Below are 21384 nucleotides of genomic sequence, written 5' to 3' on the forward strand. Positions count from 1 at the left end.
ATGATAGAATCCACTTAGGAAGAGGAAAGCTTGATACAGGAGAAAGGGGAGGATTGATGGAGCTATGTCCTTGAATTAGTGTGAAAGAATGACATCATTGGTGGAGGGAGTGATGTAAGATAGAAGTATTCTTCTATAGTAAAAGGTGAAAGACCAAATATATGAGGGCACATGCTGTTAGTTGGAAAAACATTTATAATTATAATTCTGTGGCAGTTTTCTTCTGATTGTTTCATTTGTTTCAGGGTATCAGCCAGTAAGTTCATTAGCAATGAAAGAGGATCAATCAGAGAGGAGGTTTGAGAAGAGAGAAGATAATGTGAAATGAAGTTTCTAGCAGAGTGGGAGAGCAAATAGACTAGGGAAATATATGATTGCCAAGCATAATTAAGGGCCCGCTTTATGTTTGTGATTATGAATTTAAAATGGAATCCGTCAATATGATTTTTTGTGTTTATCCAGATATATTGAACAGCTTGGGTGGCTGACATATGAGTCATGGTCAAAAAATAGAGTGAATGTTTAAATAAAAAATTATTACAGTAAAAGACACACTACCATTAAACCCCCTCAAAATACTCCCTCTCACTTCGAACACACTCATCCCATCATTCTTGCCACTTTCTGAAGCGGTTCTGGAAGTCCTCTTTTATGAGTGTCTTTAGTTGCACTGTCGTGGCTGCCTCAGTGTCCTGAATCAATTCAAAATGTTTTCCTTTCTTGGTCATTTTGGCTTTGAAGAAGAGCCAGAAGTCGCACAGTGCCAGCTTCAGTGAATAAGGTGGATGAGGACACACTGGAATGCTTTTATTTGACAGAAATTGCTGTACCAGAGATGATGTGTCACATGGAGCGTTGTCATGATGGAGGATGAAGTAAAGACACTCACGAAAGAGGACTTCCAGAACTGCTTCAGAAAGTAGCAAGAACAATGGGACAAGTGTGTTCAAAGTGAGGGGGATTAATGGCAATGTGTCTTTTACTGTAATAATTTTTTTTATTTAAACATTTACCATATTTTTCAATCACACTTTGTAGAATTAGTAAGAGAGTTGGGTTTAACTAGGATCATGGTTTTGCCATACTAAGTACAGTATGAGATCCAGGACATTGCAGGTGTATGCAAGCGAGTGACTATAAAAATGGACCATGAAATTTAACCTGGGTAGGTAAGAAAGAAAAGTTATCAGCTCAGTAAGGTACAGTTAAAATGGAACAGGATCAGTAGATTGGATGTCTTGGGAGGGTTGGGGATGTTTGGAGTTGAGTTGTTGGAGGGAGTGAGCAGGAAAGCTAAGGGGGTGCTTAGACAGTATAAGATTTGAAATTGAAATTATGGTAGGATTATAATTACTGACAATGACAATGTGCTGTATATGACCATGGAAATGAGTGGCTGAGATAAGGTGAAGGACAAGATCATTGCAGGAGGGAAGTTAAAGGTATTGAGAGACCAGGCTATTAGAAATATCATCTATGGATATATTAAAATCCTTCAGAATTAAAACAGGAGAATACTGAAGAGAAGATCAGTAAATCAAGAATTAAAATTATCTAGTAATGAGATGTGATGACTGAAGGGTCAGTGGAGTACAGCAGCAATGAGAGGTAGTGGGAGGTATAATCTAATAAAATGAAAACCAAAACTGGCAGATTTAGGGTGTGAGTAAAGAGGTGGCAGTGGAGTTCATCTGTCCTACTTTCAGGGCCAGTGGTATAAGGCATACGTGAGAGGAGAGGTCACCACTTGAGAGCTGCGGGAAAAATGGTGCCCTCCATTGGAGGGGCTGGGTTTCCATGGAAGCAGGGGTTGGCAAACTATAGCCCACAGGCCATCTCTAGCCTATCACTTGTTTTTGTATAGTTCATGAGCTAAGAGTGGTTTTTATATTTTTAAATAATTGATAAAAAGTCAAAGAAAAAGAATAATTCATGACATGAAAATTATATGAAATTCAGATTTCAGTGTCCATAAATAAAGTTTTATTGGGACATAGCCATGCTCAGTCTTTTAGGTATTGTCTATGGCCGCTTTTGTGCTACAATGATTGAGTTGAGTATTTGTGACAGAAATCATGTGATGTCATTGCTTCACATTGCTACTCAGCACACTGTAAACAACAGTGGCGCAGTTACCACTTGACTAGTCCATGTATATCACCATACCACATTATTTATTTTTTTATTGCCACTGCATACCTATTGAGTCATATCAAAAAGGGTGAAGGTGAATTTTGAATGTTGTCATTTTGAGCACAGAGGCAAAGCATTGTGTTTATTATAAAGTAATACTATAGATGTGCTACAAGGATACAATACGACGTTTGACAATTAGTTTGCGAACTTGCCACCATGCACTTACATTGGCGGCACTGTACAAACAATTCGGTAAGATTTCATAACCTTGATATATCAGCATCTCACAGCTGTGTTCATGTTGATATGTGGCGGTGTCTTGATGAGTGGTGTTCATTATTGTTGCATGTTTTTGTGTGCCAGTGAGAGAATGTCTGAGCTCGAATTAGAGCAATGAACAATCATTAAATTTCTTATTAAACTTGGCAAGAGTGGAAGTGAAATCAGGGACATGTTAGTCCAAGTTTATGGGGATAATGCCATGAAGAAAATGGTGGTATACAAATGGATTAAACGTTGTTCTGAGAAGAGAGAACGTATCACTGATGAAGAGAAGTCAGGGCAGCCAGTAACAAGCAGAACTGATGAAAACATTGCAAAAATTCATCGAATTGCTCATCAAAATCATCAGTTGACTGTGGGAAGCATAGCAGACCAAGTAAACATCAATAGAGGAACAGAAAAATCTTCACTGAAAATCTTGGCATGAGAGATGTATATGCAAAAATGGTCCCGAAGGAGCTCACCGATGAACAAAAGTAAAGGAGAGTTGAAGTTTGCAAAGACCTTTTGGAGAGGCAAGATGATGTTTTGGGCCGTTTAATCACTGGTGATGAAACGTGTGTACCAATGCGGCCCTGAAACAAAGTGTCAAAGTGCACAATGGAAGTCAGCCAATTCTCCACGACCAAAAAAGTTCGGTCAGTCCAAATCAAAGAGTCAAAACAATGTTTCTAAACTTTTTTGATATCAGAAGGATTATTCATTATGAATTTGTACCAACCGGACAAACAATTAACCAAGTTTACTATTTGGAAGTGCTGAAAAGACTGCGTGAAAAAGATGACCTGAACTTTTTACCAACAATTTCTGGCTCTTGTATCACAACAATGCACCAGCTCACATGACATTGTCTGTGAGGGAGTTTTTAGCCAATAAACAAATAACTATAGTGGAACACCCTCCCTACTCACCTGATCTGGCCCCCAATGACTTCTTTCTTTACTCAAAGGTAAAGAAAATATTGAAAGGAGGACATTTTGATGACATTCAGGACATCAAGGGTAATACGATGACAGCTCTGATGGCCATTCCAGAAAAAGAGTTCCAAAATTGTTTGAAGGGTGGACTAGGCATTGACGTCGGTGCGTAGCTTCCCAAGGGAAGTACTTCGAAGGTGACCATAGTGATATTCAGCATTGAGGTGTGTAACACTTTTTCTAGAAGGAGTTCATGAACTTAATTGCCAAACCTCATATACTGTATATTGACGTCACCCAGAGTACATACTCATCATAGTATTTCCTACTCACAGGAAAGCAACAATCAGGAAAAAAAAGTAGAAAACTTAAAATGGAATATCTCATTATAGCAGAATTTTCTTCCAAAAATAAAAAAGGAAAATGAGGCTGTAACTTGTAAGTTTACAAGTGGCTTATTAGCCAGGCAGGGAAAGTCATTTGGTGAGTCCTTGCATTAGCAAAACAAATACATACAGAGAGAAAAACTTCCTTAAGAACAGCTTTTTGGCAAAAACCTATTGCTCAAAGAACTCAGGCCATTGGGAGCAACATCAATAGTCAATTAAAAAAGAAGGCAAACAATTTGATTTTCCTTGATTCTTATTGTTCATTTGAGGAGTCAATACTGAGTTTGAAGTGACTAAAGAATTATCCTGAATGTGTAGTCTGCATGGAACAAGTACAGGCAAGAATAGTATTAAAGAAGCTGAGAAAACACTGAGTACAACTTGAAGTGGAGTCTGCTGAGATGTGTTACAAGTGATGGTAGTTAAAATTATGCAAGGCGCAGAAAAAGCCTTAGTTAGCCAAACTAACAAAGCTTGTGAAAACAAGGTATTTAAGCCTATATTTATTCATTGTATATTCAAAGTACCTACATCAGCAGGTATTTTGTGGAAAATATTTGAACCTATCATGTGCTATTGAACCACAATGTCAATGATAAATATCATGCACTCATGGACTTAACCATCAAATCATCAAATCTTAAAATTTTGTCAGAATTTGAAGCTGAACATCCCAATTTATCTTAACATACAGCAAATTTGATGGTTTAGCAATGCTAACATTTTATTGTATTTTGTTTTGTTAGTTGAGGATTGCTATGGTGTGGGGACAGCCCCAGACAGCAGTTTCTAGGCTCTCAGCCTCACGTGGAAAGGTGCTGGCTCGGGTAGTAGATGGCTGTCAGCTGTGGCTAGTTGGCCGTCAGCTGTGGCCCTTGAGCCATTGGCCACTAATATAACTGCCGCCGCTGCGTTAGGGAGGGAAGTCAAGGAGAGAGTCAGTCGGTTGGCAGAAAGCGACAGCAGGTCGCATGTTGTGTGAATCCAGCCTCCAGTGAGACCATAGACGTATGACTCCCCTACCTATGGCTCCGTGGGTGTTCCTTTTTGGCCTAGCCATATCCTGCGTTCTTATGTGGGGAGTGGGAACTGCAGGCCGCCCCATACAACAAAGGAGCGGGACCAGAGACCCCGCAGGCTGCCCCGCTTGACGTATGGACTAAAGCATCCCCCCATCCCAATTCATATGTTGAAGCCCTAACCCTAAATATGACTACTTGGAGATTGGACCAATAAGGAGGCAGTTAAGGTCAAATGCGGTCATAAGGGTGGGGCTCTGTTAAGATAGGATTAGTGTCCTTATCTGTGTGCGCATACTAGGAAGAGGTCCTGGTCCTGTGAGCACGCGATGACACCGGCAACCAACAAGCCTAGAAGAAAGGCCTCATCAGAAACCAAACATACTGGTCCTCTGATTTTGGACTTCCAGCCTCTAGAACTGGGAGAAAACGAATGTCTGTTGTTTATGCCTCCCAGTCTATGGTATTTTGTATGGAAGTGCGAGCTAAGATAAGAAACAAGATGAAGGTTTTTCTGAATGAGAAAAACCACTCAACTGTCACTGAGTTTTCATTGAACACTGATAGACTTTGGGAGTAAGTTTTTGCTCCAGGTTTGATCTTTCTTAATGAATTCAACCTAAAATTAAAATACAAAATAGCACTTTTACACAAAAGTTAAATGTAACAAAGTCATTTGACAACTAATATTGTTTGAATCACAAGTAATGCTTTCTACACTTCTTGTGCTGTCAGAAATTAACAGGAAGCAAGATCTTCATTCCCACACAAATTTGCAGCAGATGTATTTTCTGAGATCAAACTACAGACTTTAAAACCTATTTATGGCTCTAAACTTTGTATAACCAGAGCCAGGGATCCTTTCTCAACTCAAAGGTTATTATATAATACATTATCCTGATTCAGACCTTTCTTGTATCTATTTTACATATTAAGCTGCTTTAAGCATTATTATGAAAAATATTTTTGATGATTAAATAATTTTATAACTACTGGCCTGTAGGTAAATTTCAAGCTCCTTAACTAGTCGGGGGCTCTCCAGCCACTCCTCCAAATCCTTACCAGAAACTTGATACTCCAGCAACCCAGAATTTCTTCTATACAGTTCCTCTGTGCCTTTTGCTTATATATTGCCCATCTGCCTACAGTAGTCTCTCATTTCTTTTCCCCATATGGCTAACTGCTACTCTTCATTTTTGACTTGTTTCAGGTGTCATCATATCCAGAAAGCCTTTTCTAGCTATCTTCCTCCCAGGCAGGCTTGGGTTAAGTGTCTTCCTTAGTACTCCACAATCTGTGCTTATGTCCCTTGTTGGTTTTTTATTTTTTAAATTTGTTTTCATTGTTTTTTTTCCGGTTTCATTTGCTAATTTGAACTCCTTAAGAGCAAGAACGATGTTTTAAAGTTGTCTTTATTTATCTACAGTGATTACTATAGAGCCTATATGGCAGACACAAATATTTATGCAGTAAATTAATTGATTATTGTCTGTATCTTTCTGGTGCATCTTGCAGTAAATATGTAACCTAAAATTAAATGTACTTATGTTTTATGTTATCCCTGTGTGAATAGGTGCTCTCTGTTGCATGTATTTATTGGTCATAATGTACACAAAACATTTGGGTTTATATATGCATTTAAAAAGAAAGACAAGAATATTATATGCAGCTTTTATTAGGAACTAGAACTTAAGTTTAATAGCTGTCCTGTATTTTGTACAACTCTGAAATGTGAAGCTTTTCCATGTAATCTCATGCCAATGTTGACCCATGTGGATTAAAATAGCCCTATTTTAATCTATGACCAAATTAGGAATTAGAATATCTATCCAGTGGGGATTTGTAAATTATTGTAGTTTGTAGTATGACAGGTTTATATAAATAATTGCAGTGATTCCCACTGTGTTTTAAGTTAAAAAAATCTAAGTTCAAATAGAGGAATGTAATGAATGATACAAGTATGTGATTCTTTAGCATGTTTGCCTTTGGTATCTTAAATTAGTTATATCTTTTTTAAAGGATCATCAAAACTGACTTGATAAAAAGAAAATTTTTATTAATCTAAAATATCTACTCATGGTCTCTCAATTCAAATTTGATGTGTACTTAAAATAGCAGGAAGTAACTAATTATCCTCAGTGTGTATTTATAGTATAATTGTTTTCTAAAACATTCTCTTAGGTCAGATTTTAATGAAAACATTTTAATCCTAGAGTGAAGTCATTCTAGAACTTGTTTAAGACAATTCTTAATGCATTGAACATTTCTGTTTTATAACTTTACATTTTACTATATACTAAGTAATTCTTAATTAACTTTTTTTGTTTTTCATTGTGTTTCTCAAGAACCTGAATGTAAAATAAACAGTTTGTTTTAATGCTTCTTTGATTTAAAATTATAAACTTTTCTTTTCATACAGATAAAGACACAATAAATAAAATTAGAGATTTACGAATGAAAGCTGAAGATTATGAAGTGGTGAAGGTAATTGGCAGAGGTGCATTTGGAGAAGTTCAATTGGTAGGTAATTTTAATGAGATTAAAAACAATAACTTTTTTAAATTTAAAAAATCCACTTGTATGTTTAACATGTTATTTGGGAAAATATTATTTTTATAAAATTGTTGATTTAAATTGCTCTGGCATTCTTGCCTAAGGATATGAAAGCCTAGAGTCAAATTCAGTAATGTGAGATATTTTCCCCAGGTGTTCACGGGTAGAGAAAAAGTTTCAAGCATTCAAAGAGAAATCTTACTCCTAATATTAGACTGTCTAAAATGCTAGGGAATAGTAAGTTTTATAAATAGGAAGCAGCATACATAGCAGGGTGGAGGAGGGGGTATGTGCTATAATACAGGGACAACGATTTTTTGGTATTACTTGCTTTGGGTAATTAAAGCCTTGACATTCTCTAGTTGGGATAATTCAGCAGAAGAGAAGAAATAAAAGTGGCTAGAATAATAATGTTAAATTAACAAGTGGTTAAAATCATTTAGTAAATTGTTCTGGGAAACTGAGCTTTAAATTTAAATGTTAACACAAAGTTCATTATTTTCCATTTTCAATTTTAAAGGTAAGGCATAAATCCACCAGGAAGGTGTATGCTATGAAGCTTCTCAGCAAATTTGAAATGATTAAGAGATCCGATTCTGCTTTTTTCTGGGAAGAAAGGGACATCATGGCTTTTGCTAACAGTCCTTGGGTTGTTCAGGTATGATTTTGTTACCGTTTCATTATTGATATACTAGTTTGTAACTAAACATATCTGAGAAGCTTAGCTTATTTTCCAGAACAGTAATAGAGAATTTATTGGCAATTACAGAATGTTTTAATATACCATTATTTCTTAAATCATTAAATTCAGTTTTACTCAATCATCTCTAGTAGCAAAGTAAGGCCAAAACAAAATAATTATGTTCCTGTAGAATTTAAATATTAGAAAATTTAAATAATCTGCTTTGATTTGGGAGAAGTCATAAATTACTATACTCTATAACTAGATACTTTTTATTTAATATTGAAATTTAAGTTTTTTCTCAAATATGAGATCTTATTTGTTTAACTGTCTTTTTATCTATTTGTCTTTCTTTTTGTGGAGAGCAAGGAATCAGAAAAATGAAGGGATGAGTGAGTTAAGCTAGGCCTCCAGATAATATTGTATTAGCTTTAGGCTTCCAGTGGAAAGGAAAATACCCTAGAAGTCAGTAGTTGTAGGTCCTAGTCTTAACCACCACAGGCCTATCTGTGCAGCAGTGGCCAAGTTATTTACATCTCTGGGTCTCAGTTTCCTTCCTCAAAAATTAAAAGTTGGCTTAGATTGGTTATTTTCAATTGTGGAGATACCGCAGGTGCAGTCATAAGGACAAGCAGAAATTTGGGTAGGTTGTCATTCTGGGTTTTCTATTTCTACCTCAAATAGAGCAGCTCCGTGTTTTTTTCACCTGTTTTATATATTAGGGTCCCTATGTAAGATTTCATATGGGGAAAGGGAAGTCTTCTTTTGGTTTGAAAAAGAAATAAAAACTAGGCTAGAGTATTTCTAAATTCTTAACATGTATTTTGTGATTTATTTACAGTATTTAATGAAGCATATCCTAACTAAGCATAGTAGTAACTGAGATAAAAAGGATGTAGAAAACGTTTAAGAGTTACATAATGAGACTTTCTGTACTTGAAATGTCTGCTCAGTTTTTATCAGCTATGTAGAGCAGGGTTTTTTTGGGCTCAGTATTATTGACATTTTGGCCAGATAATCCTTTGTTGTTTGGGGCTATCCTGTGCATTAGAGGATTTTTATCAGCATCCCTGGCTTCTACGCAGGTGATGTCGTTAGCAGCCCACCCCACCCCCACATACCACTTGTAACAACAACAAAAATGTGTTCAGACATTGTTGAATGTTTCCTTGTGCTGGGAAGCGGGGGAGAGATAATTATCACCACTGGGTTGAGAACTGCCGATAGAGAAAATGCCCAGTGAACAGTTCCTTAGACAATTAAAAAACATGATATAACTGTTCCTTTTAGGGTTAAATTTACAACTTATGTACTTGAGACTTTGTTTTTCTTGATACATTGTCTATAAATAGGGTAAACTGCTACCAAAATCAACAGTATTTCTTTCATTATGGTGCCCAATTGTATACTTTAATCTGGGATAGCCATGAGGTGCCACTTGGTTTCTTAACCTTCCACAAAATATATTTTAAAATAAAAACAACTAAATTTGTAACTAAAATCACTAAGCACTATTAAAATATGAAACATAAAAAGGAAGATTTTAAGACATAAATGTCAAGCTAAATTAGGTACATTTTTTTCTCTAGGGTTTATTAATTTTAGTTGGATTCTAATCTCATGTTTACTTAAAATGTCCTTTTGTAAATTTGCTCTTCTTTTAGCCTCAACCCTGGTCACATAATAAATACACTTATTCCTTGTATTCTTGCTAATTTCATACCAATGGACATTACTCTTCCTGCTTTGACTCCAGCTGCTGCCCAGGTCTCTCCCTGCTTCTTTGTTAGCTGTTATTGCTCCTCCTTCTATTGACTGCTATCACTTATTGAGCATCTCTTGTGCAAAGTACTTTCTTCTGTTTTTTTAATTGAAGTTTATTGGGGTGCTAAGTACTTTCTATATTCACTGATTTTTTATTTTTTAAACATTTTATTTATTTAAATGTGTTATTCCAGGACCCATCAGCTCCAAGTCAAGTAGTTCTTTCAATCTAGTTGTGGAGGATGCAGCTCACAGTGGCCCACATGGGTGTCAAACCGGCAACCTTGTGCTCTAACCAACTGAGCTAACCGGCTGCCTCAATATATTCACTAATTTTTTAGCAATTCTAAAAGGTGATTAATCCCCATTGGGTATATCCCCTGTTTATAGACTAATTGTGCTTTTATTCATTGGACATTTATTAAGCACTTGCTAATTGCCAGGCATCCAGATGCTGACTGAGCATAAAAGTCAAACGAGGTATATAATCTGTTGTATTCTTCTAGAACGGATTATAGTGATAAAGACTCAGGGAGAATGAGTAAATTGCCTAGTAACACGGCGAATAAAGGACAGCTGAGACTTCTTGGGAATTGCAGTGTTGATATAAATTTAATAGTAAACCCCACCAAAGCACAACTTAAATTAGAACCAAAATATTTCTTTGCTTGGGAGACTTGTATATTCTGTATTGAAACTATTATAATTTTTAATTCAATTTTGTATTGTTATTTTTGCCAACTTTAAATGAAACAATTTTGTTTTAATCTTAATTTTTTTTGTATTTGTATAGCTTTTTTATGCATTCCAAGATGACCGTTACCTCTACATGGTGATGGAATACATGCCTGGTGGAGATCTTGTAAACTTGATGAGCAACTATGATGTGCCTGAAAAATGGGCACGATTCTATACTGCAGAAGTAGTTCTTGCATTGGACGCAATCCATTCTATGGGTTTTATTCATAGGTAAAGATAAAAATGCTTTAAATTTTCTCGTTTGTTGAAGAGAGAAGCTGAAGAGTACTTAAACTTTATTCGATTAGCATTTCCCACTCTAATCCACCTATTCTTCTTCCATATGACATGAGTGGTATTTCAGAATTTAAAACGTTGAAATTTGTAGTTTTAACATTTCATCTTAATATTGATGTAAATGTATTTTATAATATCCCTTAATCTGATTATATAGCTTTTGTATGGTGTTCAGAAAAATAAAAATGGTAAGCTGGTTTTCTGAGGTATGTGCCAGAGTGTTAAATAGTTTTCATTTTTTTAATATACAAATTAATTTGCTTTTGATTAATTTTATATACAAATTTTTAATATACAAATACATTTGCTTTTAATTAGTGACTAGGTCATATTTACTTACTACATTAATTTTATTTGTTCTGTAAATACCACTTGAATGCAAATGTGCCGTTGCTGTGCTAAATTCCAGGGATACAAAAATGAAAGTGACTTAGTCCCTGTCCTGGGGTTATTTATGTACTTATGTTGAGAAGTATGTTTCAGTTACTTTTTATATCTAAGTGTTACACTTTTTTATGGTTATTCTCTCTCAGTATTATGATTTTCTCCCTGGAAGAATCAACTTCTACTTAAAAAGAAAGGGAATATTATATGTCTTCTTCTGAGGCATTAAAATATGAAGGGGTTTCCCTGCTGAAGTTCAATTTATAAATGTGGTTAGAGAGCACACACAGATCAAAAGTGGCCTTATCTACATTGACTGAGGATACATGACCTAAAATAACTGCCTCATATAATTTTTATCAGTGTCTGATCTGTTTCAGAAATGCTCTACTGGTTGTTGTTTTTTCCTCCCCTTAGAGATGTGAAGCCTGATAACATGCTGCTGGATAAATCTGGACATTTGAAGTTAGCAGATTTTGGTACTTGTATGAAGATGAATAAGGTTAACAATTAGATTTTAATTTAGTTTTTACTAATTCAAGACAAATGCTTTTAAGAAAATATTATAGGAATTTACTGACCATAGCTGGGTTTATACAGAATTGATGTGACGTGTCTCCTTTGTTAAAATTGATGCCATGGTTTCCATGTTGTATTATTAACTTGTAAGCTATTTATTTTTTCCTCTTTATTTAGTGTAAGTGTAGATTGCCAGATTTACTAAATCCTTTATCATAACTCTATAATATACATTATTAGTAACTAGAAATGGAATTAGTCACTAAATACTAATGCCAGGGTTAAAATTAGTTTCATAAATATTGGATTTCAGTAATGTGTGTATATTTTAATGTTTCACTTGGCCTCTTATTAACATGTAAAAGATCTTATTTAAGAGTCAATCTTAAGAGATACCCATTCTCATTATTTATATAAAAAATAACATACACATAGTTGAAGTAGCAATTATATTACTTTATTTTCAGTTAAAACAGTTTATATTCATTCTTTGGAACTTAATTACAGAACAATGTCTAGGAAGTTGTATTTATTATTTTATAAGGAAAATTAATGCTTACAAGGAAACACATGAGAACTTTTGTGTTAACATTTAATTATAATTCTGTTGCATTAACACTAGCTAAATTAAGTAACAAGGATGTAGAGTTTTTGGTTGTTTTGTTGTTGAGAGAGTTAATATGCATATTAGATATTCAGTATGCTTAACACTATTGTGCCCTTCCCCCCCATACACATTCCTCCCCATCTTATATTTGTAGAGTCAATTCTTGTATACGTTTTCTTCAGTTTTAAGCATTGTTAAATTGAATGGCTATTTTAGTAAAAATAATTAAATCATTTATATATTAATATTATCAAATGATTCGTCCTGTTTGCCCCTCAGTCAGTTTGCATTGGTTTATATACTTGCTATCTACATTTAAATGAGATCATTATATTGGCACAACTGGGGGAATGTGTCAATGTGTCTTTCTAGTGGCGTAATTACAAAATAAAAAGTTACTGCTGTATACATATGCATATTGTAACTATACTGTGTGTTTGTGTATGATTAAGTTATTTGTTCATTTTTGTCAAGTTTGCATTACATTTTAATATATTTTATAGCCCAAAGATTTAGAGTTCTATAGATTATATTAAAGTCATTTTAAATGACTGAGACTTTATGTTTGTATCCTAATCAAAATTTGACCTGCCACTCTTTTTAGGAAGGTATGGTACGATGTGATACGGCAGTTGGAACACCTGATTATATTTCCCCTGAAGTATTAAAATCTCAAGGTGGTGATGGTTATTATGGACGAGAATGTGATTGGTGGTCAGTTGGAGTATTTTTATATGAGATGCTTGTAGGTGAGTAAAGGAGGATTCTGTGTACCTCTAAAATAGTTACTCATCCCAAAACTTAACCTATAAAATATTTATTACATTAAGTAGTGTTGATTTTGTTTGTAGGGAACAAACTGATCCAAACTTGCTTTTAAAAAGCTATTTAGAAGATTAAAGCAACTTTGTGACATACTTCTTTTTACATATTTAAGTGTATGTTTTCAGTTTATGTTTATTTAGTAATCTTTAAACAAGTAACATTGACTCTGCCTTTGAAACTGATTTTTTTATTTTCTTTTGTTTTCCCTATCGACTTTTCAGGTGATACACCTTTTTATGCAGATTCTCTGGTTGGAACTTACAGTAAGATTATGAACCATAAAAATTCACTTACCTTCCCTGATGATAATGACATATCAAAAGAAGCTAAAAATCTTATTTGTGCCTTTCTTACTGACAGGTAAATAATCTTAACATTGTGTTTTTTTTTCTATTTATCCTAAGCAAATTCTCATTTTGCTGCTTAGTTTTTAAAGTCTGTATCTGAGCCCCTATGTTTGAACTATTGGAATAAAAATGTTACCATTCCCAAAATCATGCATGGCAGTGAAACCCAATATAATTTTATGATTTTCTGGATACCTTTTCTGGATCTCAACTCACTTGCTTTATCTAAGAAATTAAGATAGAATATATTGTTTTCTGATGGCTAGACTAGATGATTCTTTTTATTTAATTGTTAACTTTTTAACTTGGTTAAGCATAAAAATGATGGTATATTTTATTGAGTCTGAGATTTCTTTTTTTAACATGTTAACATTTCTGAAAATAGAGTGTATCTTACAATCAATGGCATGTATTAATTTAATTGGGAACATTTATTCCCTAGTGATAGAAAAATGATGATGCATCTTCCAACTGACAGCATTTAAGATAACACTGTATTGTATACTTGAAATTTGCTGAGAGTAGAACTTAAATGTTCTCGTTCCCCCACCCACCCTAAAAAAGATAAATATGTGAGGTGAAAGATGTGTTAATTAACTTGATGGGAGAATCCTTTCACAATGTAGACATATATCAAATCATCGTGTTGTACACTTTATCTTAAAATGTTCTCAATTATACCTCAATAGAACTGGGAAAAGGATTTAATTATATACGGTATGTGCTTGTTGAAATTAACTACATAGTGCAAAGCTATAAAATGAAATGTATTTCCTATCTCCTTCCTTCTAGAGATAGTCATTGATATGATGTCTTCCAGATTTAAGAAATACTTTTATAAATGTATATGCATGTGTGTGTTTTAGAAACAAAACTAGCCTGTTACTGTATTTTGCTCAAATTTGTGAGGGAAAAATAAGGATGCAAATTATACATGGGTAGTACTAATTCCATATCTGTATAAATGTTTTTAATTCTTTTGTTTGTGCTTATGAGTTAAAAGTGTAACTTTAGAAGTCAGTAATGATATCCATATGCAAAATAATGTCCTGGAATATGATAATTGGTTTTTTTGAACTTAAGACAAAGTTGTAACAACGAAGAGTTCTTGGCCTTCTATGATGTGTCAATATCATAAATTTGTTACCAGTACATAAAATTTCTTGTACCTTGTATCTGTTCTTGTGTTTTGTAATATTTATTACATAAAGTTTTTTGTCATAATATGTCAAAAAAGAAATGCTATAATTCCTTTATAATATAAACACAAGTACCTAAATATAAACAAATACAAATTTGAATTTAAAAATTAAAATGAAAGATTTTTTCCTCTGAAAGTTTGGGCCCAAAACGTGGGTACGCATTATATACAGAGCCGGACAATCAGCTCTAGTGCATCTTTTGGAGCAAAAATTAATATAAGACCCGGTATTATATTATATTATACTGTACTATCCTGTATTATATATTAGATTAGATTAGATTATAATATGTTATATATTACACTATACTATATTATATTATATATTATCTTATATTAATTTTTGCTCCAAAAGATGCGTTAGATCTGATTGTCCAGCTAGGTCTTATTTTCGGGGAAACAGGGTAGAAATGAACAAGATACACAGCCACTGTTCTCCACCACCTCATAGTCCTTTGGAGGAAATAAAGATATGAGACACTTATCATACAGAGAGGGAGTTACTCAGAATTAAGTAATGTGTGCCATAGAATCATGGAGAGGTGCACCACTCCAGTCTGGGAGAGTCAGGGAAAAACTTCTTTAAAAAATACCATATATCTAAAACAGTTTATCTTTTAACTCATGGAAAAAATTGGAATTCAGGGTATTCTTATTGTTTATAAGCACTCTACTAGAGAACAAAAGTTGCTAAGTTTCTCTTTCAAAATAAGCTCTAGGCATGTTTTTAAACACTATCTCTTATGTTCACTGAAAAAGCCAGGAATTAATAACTTGTCCTATTAAAGCTCTCAAATTTGGTCAGAAATATTTAATAAATTATAAAATGGAAATTTAAAATGCCTTTCTGAGATTTTGTTAGTTTCTGGTTTGAAGTAAAGTTTTTGGTTGCAAAAAATGTGTAACTACCACTGTTTTAAAAAGCTATCAGGAAAATTCAATTGTTTTTTATTCATTATACTAATGAAGAAAGGTGAGTGATTCATCTGGATTTCATTGACAATAGAAAGTCATGTAGTATCAACAGATTTTTTCTTATGTATATTTTTTCTTTAAAAAAAATTCTTTAATATTCTCAGTCTTGAACTTATTTTTTATTTAAGATGAAAATTGTGCTGATGATCAGTATAATTTCAGGGAGACTTAGAACTATATTTAGCATCCTGCACAGATTTAGAATCAAGCCCACAAATAAACCTGGACAGATTATAATATTTTAAATGATTAATAACTTTTCTCCTTCCCTCTCTATTCAGAGAGGTGAGATTAGGACGAAATGGTGTAGAAGAAATCAAACGACATCTCTTCTTCAAAAATGATCAGTGGGCTTGGGAAACACTCCGAGACAGTAAGTTACTTTTTCTTGCACATTACAGTGCATATTTGAAAGTAGTTGTGGTAAATAGTCTGTTGAAATTGCCTTGCTAATATATGTGTATATCTGATGAAAATCTAAAGTATACAAATGCAATACGGGTGTTGTCTTAACCTAGTTAAAAGAGAGTATATTTGATAATATTAGGAGAATTGTACTGCTGCTGCTTTTACATCCCACTCAAGATACCAAGATGAAATACTATGTACCTATAGTGGAGCTGGGCTCAGTAGTCGTAAGTTGATATTTGATCTTAGTTGAATTGATCTTTGTTTTAGATGTTAGTATCTCAGTCAGTGAATGGAAGAGTCAATGAATAACAGGTAATGAAATTAAAATATATTTCCTGTGGAAATACAAGTTATTTTTACTAAAACCTAAAATAAAATATATGGTTGTATTATTGATAAATATTTGTAAAATATTAATTTGTATGAGGATATAGGAAATTATGGTATATTGATTCCATCAGGCTTGCAGCTTACAGTTCAGAAATAAAAATATGTACTGTGCAAGAAGTTCATTTTTGGTTAGTTTAGAAAATCTCCCTATTTCAAAAAACAGTTAACATTATATAATTTCACAGAAAACCTCGTTCAACATTGCTCGATCAAAATTATAATGGCACCAAAGTTCCCATCATCTTTATGGATTTGGGAGGCTTAGAATTTATCTTTCCCCTGTTGAAGACTCAGGAATTTTTTTCCCCTTTTCACTATCAAAGAAAACATAGTGTATACGAGCCCCTCTCTTCTTGCTGTACCAATAGCAATGAATAGTAATGGAAATGGACTCACTATGTGGTTTTAGAAACAGTTATAAATTAGTTATTTGTCTTAAGGACTGCCTATCTATTTGAGACTGTGAGGGATAGTTCTTTCAGGAGAGAAAAATCTTAATTTTGAAGAACTAGGTCATGTAGGTTTGCCAAAATTAGTGAAGTATCCTAGTTATCAAATATTTTAAAAGAAGTAGTTATATTGCCTTTCAGTACGGCACATAACATTCTACTAAGCTATAAAATTGACTGAGAGGGGGGAAGGGGAAATAAAAAATTCCTGTGGAAATTAAGAAATTGTACCTCTACAAAGAATGACATTGAATGACCCGCTATCTGGAGAAGTTACAGGAGCAACTTGACATTGGGAGAGTTTATTAACAGCTATACACCGGGAAATAAGGAACTTCCTCTTCCTCATAAGTAAATATGACATGATTGTGTCTTCATGCTGCATGAGAAACTGTTGCAAGACAGAGATTGAGTAGAAAGAAAGAGAGGTTGCATTGCAAAGCTTTGTGTTATTATTCAATTTATGCTCTTAGTAAAATTTAAGAAGGCTGAAAACATACAAATATGGTTATAAATCTGAAGAAAATTTAAATGAGGACTAAAGAAATACAAAGTATCTTTTGTATTGCTTTAAATTCTTTTGCAAAGTGAAGCAATGCATAAATAACTATAAAATAACCACACAATAAATGACTCTAAAAAGTAGGGAGAACATATTTTTTTGTGTGTATTGAAAGACTGATGATATTAATTATGAGGAGCGGTAACCTAGTCAACAAATATTGAACACCTACTGTATGCTGAGCACCATTCTATTTCAGACAGTAGGAAAACAACAGTGATCAAACCAGCAAACATTCTTTACGTTGTGAAGCTCATAGTGTAGTGGAATTGTGGAGTCCAAACCAATGGCATTTTATGATATTGTTATACCTCCTTAATATAACTGTTTATAGTTATGGAAAAAACAGGTAAAGTGAATTACTTCATTGATTTAAGTCAAAAGAACTTTATATTTAAAGAATGTCTACAATTAGGTAATTTGTTAGTAGTATTATCACTTGTATATATTTTTTAAAGATATTATCTATCGCTTTGCTATAGTATACTTAGATTTAACATACTTACAAACTTTTTGATAGCTTTTCCTAATCCTAATACCTCCTATTTTATAGTTATTGTTTTAAAAAAGAAAGAAAAATTAAAGTCTGTAGTATTTATTGTTCTCTTCTTCCCTTTCCCTCTCCCTATCCCTTCTTCACTTCCCACCCCTAAAATACCAAGAATACTTTTATTCTGGACTGACCTCTCTGACCTTCTAAGTTTTCTAACATTACGTAACAGTTCTAATTCTTTATAATTTTTTTTTGACTGTCCAATTTTCTTTGGCAAAATTGCTTACCTTTTGCAAATAATAGTTCTTGTGGTAGTTTTACCACTTTCATGTCTACAAGTTACAGTGGTAATTAATCTTTATCATCTTTTCCTTGGTGGTGTGGGAGCAGGATACAAACTAGCGTGATTTTTTACAGAATTTCCATAAGCTTTCTGATCTTACTCAGTGCCTCTTAATTTAGAGGCACAAAGTATTACGATTGTAAAATTACCTTTCCATCCATTTGAGATAGAATTAAATGACAGGAGTGAGATTAAAGATAGAAAGCAGAAGAAATGAAAAGACCTAAATAACTTGCTGCAAGTCATATTGCTAGTAAATGACAGTGTCAGGATTCAAATCTAAGTCTGACTCCAAAGCCTTTGATCTTCCATAATACCACATACCACTTAAAGATTTCCACTATTCAGTATTATACAGACTAGAAATGTAGGGAATCAATACTTGTTGGCAGTTAATTTGGAGAAAAGAAAATAACATTTATTACATATAATAATACATTTTTAATAATACTATGTTAATATTTGTTAACTTACAAAACACTTTGCCAATTATGACCTCATTTAAGATATTGCAAGTACTTAATCCACCTATAGCTGGTGAGAAATACACAAGGTGCTAACAGTGCTGTCGGTTCATGAGGAAAGTTCTCAGTTTAGTTAAAAACAAATAAAATTGATTGTCTCTAAGCACATATATACTATTTTAAGTTCTGTAGATTAAGTCTAGTATCTTCTCTTTCAGAGTTACATTCTCATGGGAGAGATTATCAGTATACGCTTAGTGGATAAAGAATTTAGGATCTAACAAGTTTCACGTCTTAGGTGTTTAGACCTTCTCACCATTATGTTGGGCTTTAAAAAAAAACTTTCAGAAGAATTATCTTTTTATTGTAGTAAAGTATATATAACATAAAATAAACCATTTTAACCATTTATTTTAGTGTACAGCTCAGTGGTACTAATCAACTTCACATTGTGCAACCATCACCACCTTCCATCTCCAGAACTTTTTTATCATCCCAGACTAAATTTCTGTACACATTAAATAATACTCTCCATTCTTCTCTAACTCTAGCCCCCCAGTAGCCACTATTCTACTTTATGTTTCTATGAATTTGACTATTCTGGGTACCTCAGATATCATACAATAGTTGTTATCCTTTTGAGATTGACTTATTTCACTTAATCTTTGGGGTTCATCACTGTTATAGCATTTCTCAGAATTTCATTCCATTTTAAGGCTGAATAATATTCCATTGTGTTTTATATACCACATTTTTTAATCCATTTATTTATTGATAAACATTTGGAATGCATGTACATTTTAGCTATTGTGAATAATGAATGCTTCTCTAAACATTGGTGTACAAATATATGTTGGAGTCATTGCTTTCCATTCTTTTGAGTTAATTTTTATATATGGTGTAAGGATATTGTCCCTGGTCTCTACCCCTAGATGCCAATAACACCTCCCTCAGTCTGACAACTGAAAATGAACTTAAGCATTACCAAATGTCCCCCACTCAGCAAAATGGTTTTAAAATTGAGAACCAGCATTTTAAAGTAAAATTTATGCCAAGACCACTTTTTTTTCAATAGTTTCAGTGTACAAAACAACATAATCATTAGACATTTACACCCCTCACAAATTGATAACCTCTCCAGGTCTACTACCCCTCTGACATAGTACATAGCTACTACAATACCATTGACTATATTCCCTATGCTGCATTTCATACCCTGTGACTATATATATATTATAGTTGACATTCAATATTATTTTCATATGTATCGCACATTGGTTAGGCATTTATATAATCTGTGAAGTGAGCCCCCTGATTAGTCCAGTACCCATCATAGTCTTTACATTATTGATGATACTCCCCATACTGTATTTCATACCCTGTGAATATTTTGTGACTACCAATTTGTACTTTCTAATCCTCTCACCTTCTCCCCCATCCCCACCCCCCTCCCATGTAGCAAGCATCAGTTTTTTTCTCTATCTATGTGTCTATTTCTGTTTTGTTTGCTCGTTTATTCTGTTTTTTAGATTCCACATATAAATGAGACCATATGGTATTTGTCTTTCTCATTCTGACTTATTTCACTTGATCATAATACCCTCTAGGTACATTCTTGATATTGCAAATGGTAAGATTTCATTCTTTTTTATTGTAGAATAATACTCCATTGTATAAATGTACCACAGTTTCTTTATCCAGTTGTCTATTGATGGGCATTTCGGTTATTTCCATATCTTGGCTATTGTGAATAGCGCTGCAGTAAACATATATTTCTTTGAATCAGTGTTTTGAATTTCTTTGGATAAATACCTAAGAGTGGAATTGCTGGGTCATATGGTAGTTGTAGTTTTAATTTTTTTGAGGAACCTCCACACTGTTTTCCATAGTGGGTGCACCAATTTGCAATCCTACCAGCAGGACATGAGGATTCCCTTTTCTCCTCATCCTCACCAACACTTGTTGTTTGTTGATTTATTGATGATAGCCATTCTGACAGAAGTGGGGTGGTATCTTCTTGTGGTTTTTATTTGCATTTCTCTGATGATTTGTGACGTTGAGCATCTTTTCTTACGTCTATTGGCCACCTGTATGTCCCGTTTGGAGAAATGTCTTTTCATGTCCTCTGCCCATTTTTTAATTCGATTGTTTGTTTGTTTTGGTGTTGAGTTGTATGAGTTTTTTATAAATTTTAGATATTAAACCCTTATAAGTTGTATCATTGGCAAATACGTTCTCCCATTCAGTATGATGTCTTTTAGTTTTGTTAATGGTTTCCTTTGCTGTGAAAAAACTTTTTAGTTTGATGTCCCATTTTCTATTTTTTATTTTGTTTCCCTTGTCTGAGGAGATATATATCAGTGACAATATTACTAAGGGTAATGTCTGAGAGTGTACTTCCTATATTTTCTTCTAGGAGTTTTATGGTTTCAAGTCTTACATTTAAGTCTTTCAAGCAATTTTGAGTTTATTCTCCTATATAATGTAAGAAGGTGGACCAGTTTCATTTTTTTGCATGTATCTGTCCAGTTTTACAGCACCATTTATTAAATAGTCTGTCTTTACCCCAGTGTAAATTCTTGCTTCCTTTGTCATAGTATTAAATGACCAGATAGGCATCGATTTATTTCTGGGCTT

General features: G+C 33.6%; 1 protein-coding gene across 4 annotated transcripts in view; it reads left to right on the forward strand.

Annotated features, from left to right (window-relative positions):
* ROCK1 (Rho associated coiled-coil containing protein kinase 1) overlaps nucleotides 1-21384 on the forward strand; it is a 142554-nt gene that overhangs the window by 56258 nt on the left and 64912 nt on the right. For all 4 annotated transcript variants that reach the window (XR_002138132.2, XM_019741229.2, XM_019741232.2 and 1 more), the window contains exons 3-9: nucleotides 7163-7263; nucleotides 7817-7954; nucleotides 10536-10711; nucleotides 11579-11663; nucleotides 12892-13036; nucleotides 13334-13472; nucleotides 15917-16008. Coding sequence is in view for 3 of the 4 variants with exons in the window: in XM_019741229.2 (XP_019596788.1) it covers nucleotides 7163-7263; nucleotides 7817-7954; nucleotides 10536-10711; nucleotides 11579-11663; nucleotides 12892-13036; nucleotides 13334-13472; nucleotides 15917-16008 (876 nt within the window). In the remaining variant the exon portion in view is untranslated. The remainder of the gene's footprint in view (nucleotides 1-7162; nucleotides 7264-7816; nucleotides 7955-10535; nucleotides 10712-11578; nucleotides 11664-12891; nucleotides 13037-13333; nucleotides 13473-15916; nucleotides 16009-21384) is intronic.

This window comes from Rhinolophus sinicus, linkage group LG09 (assembly GCF_036562045.2).
Source record: "Rhinolophus sinicus isolate RSC01 linkage group LG09, ASM3656204v1, whole genome shotgun sequence".
Taxonomy (NCBI): Eukaryota; Metazoa; Chordata; class Mammalia; order Chiroptera; family Rhinolophidae; genus Rhinolophus; species Rhinolophus sinicus.